The sequence below is a fragment of the Neltuma alba genome, unplaced genomic scaffold, assembly GCF_004799145.2.
Source record: "Neltuma alba isolate B1F8T4 unplaced genomic scaffold, ASM479914v2 tig00011931_pilon, whole genome shotgun sequence".
Lineage (NCBI taxonomy): Eukaryota > Viridiplantae > Streptophyta > Magnoliopsida > Fabales > Fabaceae > Neltuma > Neltuma alba.
The window spans coordinates 15,002-27,908 of NW_021636519.1; the positions used below are offsets into that span (position 1 = coordinate 15,002).

Consider the following 12,907-nt stretch of genomic DNA (forward strand, 5'->3'; position numbering starts at 1 on the left):
CAAGTAAAGCGTTCACCCTCTCCGTTTGGCCATCGGTCTGCGGGTGAAAGCTTGTGGAAAAGTTAAGTTCGGACCCCATGATTTTGAAGAGCTCCATCCAAAATCTTCCTGTGAAGCGAGTGTCCCGATCGCTCACAATAGTCTTTGGTATGCCCCAATATTTTACCACGAACTTGAAGAATAACTTCGCAGCATCTTCTGCAGTGAATTTGGTTTGGACTGGTATGAACACTCCATACTTGCTAAACCGGTCCACCACCACCATAATGTTGCTGCATCCTTCTGTCTTTGGCAAACAAGTGATGAAGTCCATGGAAATACTTTCCCATGGTCTCTCGGGAATCGGAAGTGGCTCTAGTAAGCCAGAAACGGGGCGCTGTTCCACCTTGTCTTGCTGACACACAAGGCAAGTCTTTACATAGAGCTCAACATCATCTCGCATCTGGGGCCAAAAGTATGCTCGCTCAATGAGTGCCATCGTGCGTCAAACTCCGGGATGTCCAGCCCACCTCGAGTCATGGCACTCCTTAATGATCTCCTTCCTTAAGCCTTGCCATTTTGGCACGTACACTCGGTTTCCTTTAGTTATGAGCACCCCATCCTCAAGCCAAAACCGGCGTGTCTTCCCTTGACTTGCCAATTCCATCAAACTTTTGGCTTGTGGGTCTTGCTTTAGTCCCTCCTTGACTCGATCAACCAAAGGGAAACTCGGGCTAGTGATGGAGGCAAGTTCGGCCTTTCTACTCAATGCGTCGGCCACGACATTCCCTTTTCCTGGCTTGTACTCCATCACAAAGTCGAACTCTGCTAAGAAGGCTTGCCACCTTACCTGCTTCGGTGTAAGCTTCTTCTGCTTAAGGAAGTAACTTGTGGCGACATTATCGGTTTTTACAATGAACTTGGTACCCAGCAAATAATGTCTCCACGTTCTCAGGCAATGCACCACGGCCGTCATCTCTTTCTCTTGGACTGTGTAACGCCGTTCTGCATCATTGAGCTTACGACTCTCGTAAGCCACCGGATGACCTTCTTGCATTAGGACTCCTCCTAAGGCAAAGTCTGAAGCATCCGTTTGTACCTCGTATGGTTTGGTGTGGTCAGGCAAGGCCAACACCGGTTCCTTGATCACGGCTGCTTTCAGCTCCTCAAAAGCGGCTTGACACTTATCATCCCAATCCCATACTCGGTTTTTCTTTAAAAGATCAGTGAGGGGGGCGGCTATCGCAGAGTAGCCTTTGATGAATTTTCGATAATAGTTGGCCAATCCAAGGAAAGAACGAAGTTCGGGTACCTTCCTTGGCGGCTCCCATTCCCGTATAGCACGCACCTTGGACTCATCCATCCGTAGTTTGCCCCCTCCGACAATGTGCCCTAGGAAAGTTACTTCCTGTTGAGCAAAGGCACATTTCTCCTTCTTGACATACAACTCGTTCACCCTGAGGACTTGGAAGACTTGCCTAAGATGCTTCACGTGCTCCTCCAACGTCTTGCTATAAATGACAATGTCATCCAAGTATACCACCACGAACTTGTCCAAGAACGGTTGTAGGACTCGGTTCATGAGGGTGCAAAATGTTGTTGGTGCATTTGTGAGTCTGAAAGGCATCACAAGAAATTCATACGAACCATACCTCGTGACACATGTTGTCTTTGGTTCGTCTCCCTCGGCTATTCGTACTTGATAATATCCCGACCTTAGATCTAACTTGGTAAACCAACGAGCCTGGCCAAGTTGATCAAAGAGATCGGCAATAAGTGGGATTGGGTACTTGTTCTTCACCGTGATCTTGTTAAGCGCCCGGTAGTCGATGCATAACCGAAGTGACCCATCATGCTTCTTCTGGAACAATACTGGGGCTCCATAAGGTGCTTTTGATGGACGGATATATCCCATGTCCACCAACTCCTTCAATTGCCTCCTAAGTTCCTCAAGCTCCAGAGGCGCCATACGGTAAGGCACTGCCGCAGGTGGTGTGGCACCAGGCACCAACTCTATCTTGTGGTCCACCTCTCTCTTTGGTGGCAACCTCTTGGGCAACTCGAGTGGCATCATGTCCTTGAATTCTTCTAGGACATGCTCAATACACCTCGGGAGCTTTTTAGTTCGCGAGGCTACTGCTTCTTCTTTCAAAGCTACTAGATATGTGGGCTGCTCCTTCTTTATGCCTTTGGAGAGTTGCATGGCCGAAATCTGCTTCTCTCGGAGTTGGGTTTCCCGTTCAAGAGATACTAGTCGGGTGTTACCTTCTTCCAAGATGCACATCGTGTTGGCAAAGGGGATTGGCACGGCCTTAACCTTGTCCATGAATTCCATACCCAAGACAATTGGATAGTCATCCATGGTGACAATGGAGAAGTCTACGAGGCCGTTCCAATCGCCCAGGCTTACCTTGACATCGCGAGCAACTCCAAAGGTAGCCCTTGGTCCTGAATTGACTGCCTTGAGCCAACCACGTTCTCCTTGGTAGTGAATGCCCAACTTTTTAGCCTCTTCCACTCTAAGGAAGTTGTTGGAAGCTCCCGTGTCCACAAGTGCTTTGACAGTGTGTCCTCCAATCTCGGTTTCGACAAATAACCGTCCCTTCCTTCCGGACTTGGGCATCTCCACCTTTGCCTTAATTGCATTGAGGAGTTGTAGGGATCCTACTCTCTCCTCTTCTCGTTCCCTTTCCTCCCTTTCCTCGATCAATGCCGAAAGTTTAGCCTTCTTTGGGCAATCCCTTGCTTTATGTGGTCCTTCACAAAAGAAGCATTTAAGTGATGGCCTTTCTCCAGCTTTGTACTCCTTGGGACCCTTCGACTTGTCCGTGGTCTCCTTGCCTCGGTGATGCTCTCCCCCACTCTTTCCCTTGCCGCCCTTGTCTTTCGGCTTTGGCTTCTCGGGTTTCTTGAACTCAATAAGGGACTCAGCAATGGAGATAGCGGTGGTCAAGTCTTGAGCACCACGTCTCTGGATCTCAAGTTTAGCCCACTGTTGCAATCCATCCATAAAGGCAAAGAAAGCTTCTTTATTAGGATAGTCAGGGATCTCAAGCAGTACCTCGGTGAATTCCTTCACATACTCACGAATGCTTCCCTTGTGTTGAAGAAGCCTTAATCTACCCCTGGCCTCTTCTTCAACATTACTAGGATAAAATTGTTTCTTGAGCTCACCCTTGAATTCAGCCCAAGTGTCTATGGTGCAAGTGCCTTTCTCTACGTCCCCTTGTCTCCTCCTCCACCATACCATAGCGGTGTCCTCGAGGTAGAGACATGCCATGCTAACCTTAAGTGCATCGTCGGTAACGACGTTCGCTCGGAAGTATTGCTCCATACTCCATAGAAAATTATCTAGTTCCTTCGCATTTCTTGTCCCTTTGAAAGCCTTAGGTCGTGGAACATCTACTTTAGAGGATGTAGTCCTTACATCAGACGTTGACGGACTTTCTTGTGCAAGAGCCTTCTTGCACAAGATGAGCTCCTCTTCGGCACTCTCCAACTTACGCGAGACCCTCCCGAGTTCTTCACGGATCGAAGAAACCTCATCCCTATGAGACTCTTCCATGGCCTTCATGTTGTCGAGACATTGGGCAAGGACTTTGTTCATGGCGGCTTGCATCTCCTCACGGAACTGGTCCATGCTTTGCCCCATCTCCTCGAACTTCTCCTCCCCATCGGCTATTGCAAGCTCCACCTTGGCTAGCCGTGTCTCAAAACCCTCCATGGTTTCCCTTGAACTAGATCTCTGAGATTTAGATTTCTTCTTGACTCCCTCGGACATATTGATAGTCTCGCTTCCGCTTTCCATCTACCTCTATGTTCCAACGATCTTCAAACCTTGGCTCTGATACCAACTGTCACGGACTTGGTCGTAATTCCAACGAACCGTGCGGCCTAGCAAACTTCTTGCCTTAAGTTGCTAGTCAGCCTAACTCACGAAGGAACACGAAGGAACAAGAGACTCAAAGAAAGAACTTTGTATTGATCTCTTGAAGTACTTACAACACTCTCACTTTCTTGAGTGTGAGAAATGAATGGGGGGGAGGGGTATTTATAGTTCTCCACCTCCTCAATGGACGGCTAAGATCTATTTGATCCAACGGTTACAATGTCGTATCTAGAATACTCTACATAAATATCTAGATATTTACAAAGGGGTTAGGTGTCTCTACAACTATCTATAGTATTCTGGAACCTTCCAAGCTTCCCCAACAAGTTCCACACATTTCTAGAGAGTTCCAGACTTACCCAAGACTTTTGTGGACACCTTTAGACAGTTCTGGGCAGCGAGCCTTTGTGTATTTTGGGCAAAACAGGAGCGGTGCGTTACACATGGCATTGAAAAGGCCTGCTTTCTTTTTCTTTCTAACGCCGGTGATGAGCTTTCACTCTCTTTCTCTTTCTTCCCTAAAAGCTTGTGGCTCTCTCTTTAATCAATCAAGGGCCAACCACACCAGTCGATCAAGAAGAAAAGCTCCTTCGAAAACTGTATTCACACGCACTGCTTCTGTGTTGCTGGGGATTCTGGATGAAGTCGCACGAATATTGGGATTCGGCACTCTGGAATGATAATGGCAATCAGAGCTTCCAGTCGCGTTCCTTGCTTCTTTTTCAGCAGTGGCAACAGAGTTTGCACCATAATTTGTTGCTTCCGTTAGAAACGCTTGATAACATTTGAAATCAGATCATTGAAGAAGTTGAAACCATTTCCATATTTAATGTGCTGCTGTTCGGCTTCATATCTACGTGGTTAAAATGCCTTTAATATCATTGTACTGTATGAATTTGTTTACATATATACACACACACAGATATGTATATCGGCTTGCCATTGTTTCAAGGGCCTTATTTTGGCGCTAAGCATGAATCTGAATTAAATACCCCAATGGCAATATGACAGGCTCGTGATTATCGAAAGCTTTTAAGAAATGGTGTATTATATACGTTAAGCAAATTTTTTTAAATAATAAAATAAGGTAGTTTTTTGTTAAGATTTTAAAAAAGAATATGCAGCTGTACATAACGAAATTCGTCATAGAGTAGATTTCCATTTGCAAGTTACCACGTTTGGGCTCAATTTTACGTTCCTCTTCTCCCCCCTGCCGTAGTACTCCATCTTCACCTCTTTTGGCACCTTGTGGAACTCACGCGCCGCCGCTAGCGTCTCCTCCAGCAGCTTTGTGGTTATCCTATGATTCACCACCTGAAAAAGCCCCACTGTCTCGGCATCATACCCGACTTTGCCGACCACATAATCATCAACACCATCCCCTCCAGTGGCGACCATGTCTTTGAGATCTATCACCGAAATCTTGAACTGGGTCTGACCTCTTTCACTCCGGAGACCTTCGTCGTCGGCGATCTCCTCCGGTGGCCGTATGAAAATTCGAGGAAATTTCGTGATTCCTGATTCAACCAGGCCTTTAACACCGGATTTAGATTTGTCGAAGGCCTTCATTTCTTGCAAACGATCGTAGGCGTTGGAGCTATCCATATTGCAAACAATCGTCGGTTGATTGATGATTACAAGAGTTCAATATCGTTCTGTCATTTTATAATTTTAGTTAGTTTTATGTGGCTGGCCCTTTATTGATTAGAAAGAGAGTCACAAGCTTTTAGCCTTTTACTAGGAAGAAGAGAAAGCCAGTCCATGCAGCATTTTCAATGCCATGCCGCACAGCATTAACGGCGTTGGGAGTATTTTTAACGAAAGGACTTACTTATTTAACATAATAAATTATAAGGATTTCATAAAAAGAAGAAAAAACTTGAGGGACCTGATTTAAAATGAGATAAAATTATAAGGATTGTCATATTAGTTTTTAGAAAAACTATAAAAAAAAGACCTTGAAATTGTAAAAATACAGATAAGGACCTTTGACAACTTCATTATAGCTTTCGATAATAATAATATGTCATGAAGTTATCAAAACCTAAAGTGAAGTTGTTAAGGGTCCCTATCTGCGCTTTTGCAATTGTAAGGTCTTTTTTTTTTTTACAATTTTCCCTTAGTTTTTCCTTATAAAAATGTCTTATTATTTATATTTTAAATATTATAAATTATTATTAAAAGAAATTATTGAATTTATGATCACAACCATGGCATTGATGATGGCATAGCCGTTATGTTTGGTTGGAAGGTATTTGGAGGAAGGGGAGCAGAGAAGAGTTGTGTTTGTTCAACAAAATGGAGCGGAGAGAAGGAAATTTTTTTTGTCTTTTAGTGCTTTCCTCTCTTCTTTTTACTCCTCTCCAAATTTGAGGTTTTTTGAGAAGAGAGAAATATTATGTCTCATCCTGATTAAATTACTCATGTTAGTTTTTGAATATTATAAGTTTATCCTTTTCAGTAAAAACTTTTTTTTTACTCTTTACCTTTTTTATACTTTTTTTTTCTTTTCAGCCACTATTATTCGTCCACGGATTTTTTCTACTCTTTAGATGTTCTTTTTTTTTTCCTGCATATTTTCTTCCTCTGATTTCATCATTTCCCATGCTCTTTGCCATTAATCTTCCCCATCTTTTCATGTTGCCTGATCTCTACCTCATTCATCTTATCAGTATTTTTTATTCATTTATTCTGCATAAAGTTATTCTTTATTGGTTTATATGAGTTGAAGTAGTTGAGATCTATTAAAATGATATTATCAACACCAAATTCATTGATATGTGTGTCCATATATATCTATTTTAATTCAATTTTATTTTTTTCACACAAAACTCTGTATATTATGTAATTAAGCATGTGAGGTTGCACACATTATGTAATTAAGGATGGAATAATTCAAAACTTGTGGCATAAATTTATTTATAATTTATATAAGATGCTAAAGATTATAATATATATTTTGATTGACATTTATTTTGACATATGATTATTTATAATCTCTTTCTTATGTCTCAAGATATCTGGTTTTTTTTATATTCACAAATTACAAAATAATAATTATAATATAAATATCATAAAGAGACAATGACATATTTTTTAACTTATAATTTGCTCCCATCCCTTTTTCTCTTAAATCAAATAAGAAATCTCCTTTCCACTCTCTTTTTCTCTAGCCAAACAAAACTCATAACCTTCCTTCTCCTCCCCTCCCTTGCCTAACTCACCTCACCTCACCTCACCTTCCCTCCCCACCCCTCCCCTCCATTGAACCAAACAAAGCCTTACTTCCTGCTGTCGCCTATCCACTCCGCTCGATCACTTTTTGCCTTGCTGTTGTTCTATCTTCGTCTTTATCTGGGATCTTTGTTGGGTCTCACCAGCGATTTTCTTCAGTACCCTATGAGTCTCGCGCTCGCTTTACTTTCTTCTTCTCTTGCCTTCGTCTTCGGCTTTGTCTGTGGGTCTCGCCTAGCTTGGCTCTCATAAGGGGTTTTCTTCAGTTCGCCATGAGTGTCGCCTCTTGCACTCCTTTACACTTTCGTTCTATTCATGGTTGTTCTCTTTTTCATTCTGGTAACCCATTCTGTCTCTGGTTGCTCCTTTTCATTGTGTTCACAACAACTAGTTGCAAGCGTAGCTCTTGGTAAGTTTCTCGATTTTGCTTCCCATTCTGGATTCTCTTTCATTTGGGTTCATTTTATTCTTTTCTTTGTTATTTTTTGAGCCAAGTGTTGATTTTTTTTATTGTGTGTCAAGATGATATTTGTATTCTTGTTCTTTGTTATTCTCTGTTTGTTGTTTAACCTGGTGTTGATTTTTGTAAAAATAACTTATTGAAATATCATATGGCTTGACGATTGTGGTATGTAAATTATATAATTCATATTGCACAACTTTTGAATACTATTGAAACAAAGTTGCCGGTCATGGTTCTTTTTTTTTTTTTTAAATGTTTAGGTGGCGTTGAGGATCTAATGATATTTTCTTCAGAGTTTATTTCTATTTGATGTTTAGGAAAAAAAATCATATGTTACCAGTTTATGTGAATCTGTTTTTAAAATTCTGAACACCAAAGTCGGAACTGCAACAGATTTTTATGAACAAGATAATTCACTATGATTACAAGGAAATAACTAATGTTTTCGTTGTCAGATGTTTTGGGTAATATCCTTATGCAAAAATTCATTTAATTTCCAAAGTTAGATTTTGATTACAAGGAAACAATTGGGTTATTGTATAATCAAAGCAATGAAATCTATTTTTTTTCTTTGTTTTTCTTGGTGAAGTCTGTTGCTGAAGTTTGCCGTATAACTGGATTGTACTTGACATCGATATGATATTTAAAATACTAGGATTATTTTATTTAATAGATATTCTACATGGTGGAGATATTGATAATGGTGCTGATGATGAATTATCAACGATGTGGAACATGTGCTGTATGCATTTAGTGTAGATATAGTAGCTTGTGTTAAACTTTGTTGAATGTTAGATGCTAAGTACGTATACAAGTATCTTGATTCCTCATAGAAACGGAGTTCAGAATTTCTAATCAAGAACATTACTAATTAACTAGTAATATTTTATCAATAAACACTAATAGGCCATAGCTTAAAAAAAACATTTTAAAAAATGAACTGAAAGTTTTGCTTTATAAAGACAGAGGGAATGATCCATTGTTTGTGTTGTGCCCTAGGTTTCTAAGTCATCATTTAATTTGCTTGGGTGGATTGCATAATGAAAAATGCATTGACTTATGTGTTAGAACTGTTGAAAGCACCTTGGGTTACATTTGAGAGAAACCCACCAATTTCGCAAGTTTCTAAAAATTTTGTTCTCATTGAAAATTAGAAATGCATAGAAACAACTCCAATATAATATATATACTTATCATTTACTTTGAGATATCAAGGAAAACTGAAAACATTTTTGTTGCCTTTTCCTGAGGGTGCATTTTGTGGCCATTTTCTTCTGCATTATCTAAAGCTCTTCCTAGCTCAAATTCTTGAAATTTTTTTCAATCCTCTTAAACTAACCAAGTTCCTTAACTTTAAGTGGCATTCCTTTTTTTTTTTCATGGGCTTTTTCCATTGCCGAAATGTTTTATTTTATATGCTTTCTAAGATTAAGTTGTTAAAACTTTTGATCATGAAATTTGTTTATTAAATTGTAGCTGCTATTTGGGGCCTTTCTTGCTAGATATAATTGGAATGGTTAGGGGATTGGCTTTGATGTTTACTTCTCCTTGCCGTGAGGCAATGCATCTGTAGCTGTTATGGAAATGATCAAGTTGTTGAGTAAGCAGATTATTTATTCATTTATTTGTTTCTCTCATATAGAATAACGTGGGCCGTAGTTTCTACATGAATGCAATGGTTATTAACTTGAATCAATGGTCCTCAGAAGGTATGACTATACTATTTTATATTTGTTTTGTAAAGTATTTTATGAGTGGAGTTTTTGCTCCTTATTGACACCCTTCTGCTTGATCATGATGTGCAATACGATATTATCTCCTATCTATTATGGATGATTAATAGTGAATAGCTCTAGTAATACTTTTCTTAAAAAGCTTCAATGTGCTCAGGCATCAAATTCACAGATACAACTGGTAAATGTCCAAACATACTCCTATCTTTAAAACTTGTTGCTTATTACATTACAAAGCAACTTACTTTCCATGTTGAGATTCAAGACATTCATATTTTTGAGTTGTACAAAAGCCTTTCATTTTTTATGTTTAAGTCCTAAAATGCTTTGAAAGTTTTTTAGGTTCTGACAGAAGAAGGTAATTCTTCAGATAAAGTCAGTGAGAATAATCTATGGAAAAGTAAAGATATTGAGTTAGACGAAGAATGTTATGTCCACGTTAGACAAGAAGATATAGTGGAGGGAATGGGTTGCTTCATATTTACTACCCTTTTGAGCATTTTTAGGAAGCTTTATACATGTTATGCTCTACCTCGGATTTAATAATGATCTGTACATCCCCAAAACTTTATTTATTATACAGTTCCATATTCATAATGGATTGAAAAGATGGCATATTTGAGTCCTAGTGCTTGTTATTGGATCTTTTATTTGGATAAGTCCAACTACGTTTACACCTTTTATCAGTTCCGGATTTCAAGGTTATTTTTTAAAATTATTTGTCAGTTTTATTTTTCAAAAGTAACATCTCGTATGAAATAATGTCCTTAGTGGAGGATTTGTCTTTGGGTTTCTCTCATTCCTGCAACAATAACTTCAGCTTGAATAGCCCGTCAACCAAATTAGACAGAGCATCTGGCTTTTATATTTATGTGTTATTATAAATTTATGTAATTGCTGAAATTTAGGTTGGCTTGGCCATTTTTAGTCCTTTTGACATTGGATATTTACAAAGATGCTTGTATGTATTGGTTCATAAATAATTGGCAATCACTGGATTTGTGTGTTTTATTATTAATTTTTTTTTTTTCAAAAAATGACTACTTATGGCGACTGTTGCATTGAGGAATAGAAGCCGTAAGTTGTGACTTATGGCATCTGTTCCTTTATGACAGACGCCATAAGTTATTTCTGTAATAGCGTTAGAATCTGATGAAGTGTGAAGCATGACCCGTTGCCCTCTCCTCCGATTACTCCCTGTGAATCCTTTACAAGAGAGAGCAAGGAGAAACATACATACACACACACACACACATATATATATATAACAACTTTTCACTTACTTGGGAGCAAGATTCACCAGATGAATTCTTAGTAATCAAATTGCTCTGTTTCTGAACGGAAAAACAGAGAAGAGCAGAGTAGGTAACTTCCTAGAGACGATGATCGCTGATAAGAAACTTGTTATGAATGGAAGTATTCTTGCGTTTGTAGCTACAAAATAAGAAGTATGGGGACCAAATGAAAAATCGATGTAAACTACGAAGATTAAAATATTAATCTTCCAGAAACACAAACGGTACGAGAAAGTTGCTTCCCATTATTATGTTTAAAATAAGGTAGTCCAGGATTGCTCCATCTACTCAGACTCTTTAGCTCATTCGGTTAACATACTGAACACACACTTACAGCTAGGAATATTTTGGATTTATTATTAGAGGACAAGTGATGTTTTTTGGTAGTTACCTGTTACTTTTGTAAAGTTTCTTGATTGATTAATATATTCTTCCTTCCAAAGAAAAAAAAATAAATACAAAGGAAAGTCTCTTTAAAAAAAAAAAAAAAGGAAAAGAGAAGGTAGTCCAAGTCAGTAGTAATTAAGCGTACGTGGCAATCTTTATTTTAATTTATTAAAAAAAGGTAATCTTTATTTTAGATTTATACGCATGGCAATAACTTAGTTTCCTGACTAATCGGCATTCAACACATATAAATCCAAGTCATCCCAATAATTTAAAATATTTTGAGACCCATCGTTGGCGCTTTGATCTTTCTGATTCGTGAGACTCAGAAAGTATGTGCCGTGGAAAGTAATTCTAGTTTGAGTAGTTTGTGCTGAGAATTTATGCGGAGTTTAACCAGAATCTCAAAATGAATTGGAAGTACTAATTCTAAAACTTAGTATAAGAACTCATTTTATTTTTATTTTTATTTTAAATATAAGACCTTAATTTACTTTTTATATCATATTTATCTTTTTTTTAAGGTATTTAATGTAATATTAATAGTTATGAACAATACATTTGATTAGCAAGAATATTTTTGAAAAAACATTATTTATTTATTACAAATGCATCACAAAATTAAAAAAAAAAAGTAGCAAAATATATAAACCAATCAAAAAACCAGAAACAAATATCGATTTTCCTGATAAAGTAACGATGCAATACACAAGACATCAAAATTGGTCCACCATTTCGCCTGATGGCGTGAAGATATATACTTAAAGTGAATTTAGTTTCCCAATCATAACGCGGGATATATTTTTCAAAATTCATTATTTGTTACTTAGACCCAGATAATTATAACGTCCTTGATTCCACGATCAATATGTGAGATATTTATTTCTTTATTTCTTTATTTTTATTATTATTATTATTATTATTATTATTATTATTATTATTATTTTGTAGATACTTAATTAGAAAATTAATAGAATATCCTGGTCGTGACCTATAGTTACAGGGTAATTAATTTCAGTCTGTAAATTATAATTTCTCTGATAGTGAGAAACACAATTAAGTTTCTGACAATTGAAAGCATTCAGTAAGAAGAAAAACCCTATTTACTCATTTGCCTTGATTGGTAATAGCTAATCTCAGTTGCAGTCATTGTACCTTTTGCCAGTCAGAAGAAGAGACTTGAACAATTACTTTCTTTTGACTCTTGTTCTATTTTGCATATCTTATCTCATATCTCAGATCCCGAGATAACTTAAATCAAGGTTATGGCTAGAAGTATTTATGAAGTTTCCCGTTGCATTCTTATAAGAGGGTTCACATTGTTATCATCTAGATCAATTACTTGTTTATATGAATATCTCTTACACTAAAGACCAAACCTGAAACATCCAGTTTCACGGAAGTTTCTTCTCAGTAATTCATGCCCATTCACCTTCAACCCACTCTCTAGAAGTTGCATCGCCTGTCACCCCCGAAGGTGACATGGCAAGAAATCTTTTTCATTACGCCTAACTCCAAATGATCTCACTATTATGTATAAACAAATTAGTTTAATGCCAAACTAAACTAGATCGATCATAAGGATCTTAGTAAGCTTACGTTTCGAGGATACTGGGTTCGTCCAATTAGTTGCTTTAGCACCTAAGCATAATATTGAAAAAATGAGCGACTCCCAAATAGAAATATAAATAATAGTCCATCACATAATGTGTACATCTGAAATTGATAGAAAAAACAGATATTCGATGACAAATTAATAGATTTACTTAAAGAAACTAAATTGAGAAATAATCAGAATTGAGAAACACATTATGCATGAGATGAGGACTGAATTGAAAATAAACAGGGAGATGGATATTACATGGTGAATATATAATAGCAGTAATCCTGTACCATTGGACAGTAACTTGCTTCATTTATCGTAGGA

The 12,907-nt window shown here is 37.9% G+C and overlaps 1 protein-coding gene across 1 annotated transcript; it reads right to left on the reverse strand.

The window, feature by feature from the left end:
* Nucleotides 1-5,011: 5,011 nt before the first annotated feature.
* LOC114719652 (1-aminocyclopropane-1-carboxylate oxidase homolog) lies at nt 5,012-5,473 on the reverse strand. Its single transcript, XM_028905166.1, has one exon. It carries the CDS (start codon nt 5,471-5,473, stop codon nt 5,012-5,014), a length of 462 nt encoding a protein of 153 aa, XP_028760999.1.
* Nucleotides 5,474-12,907: the final 7,434 nt, after the last annotated feature.

What these genes read in the sequence shown, in the direction of transcription:
- LOC114719652 (XM_028905166.1), bottom strand. Translation starts at nt 5,473, where the DNA reads ATGGATAGCTCCAACGCCTACGATCGTTTGCAAGAAATGAAGGCCTTC.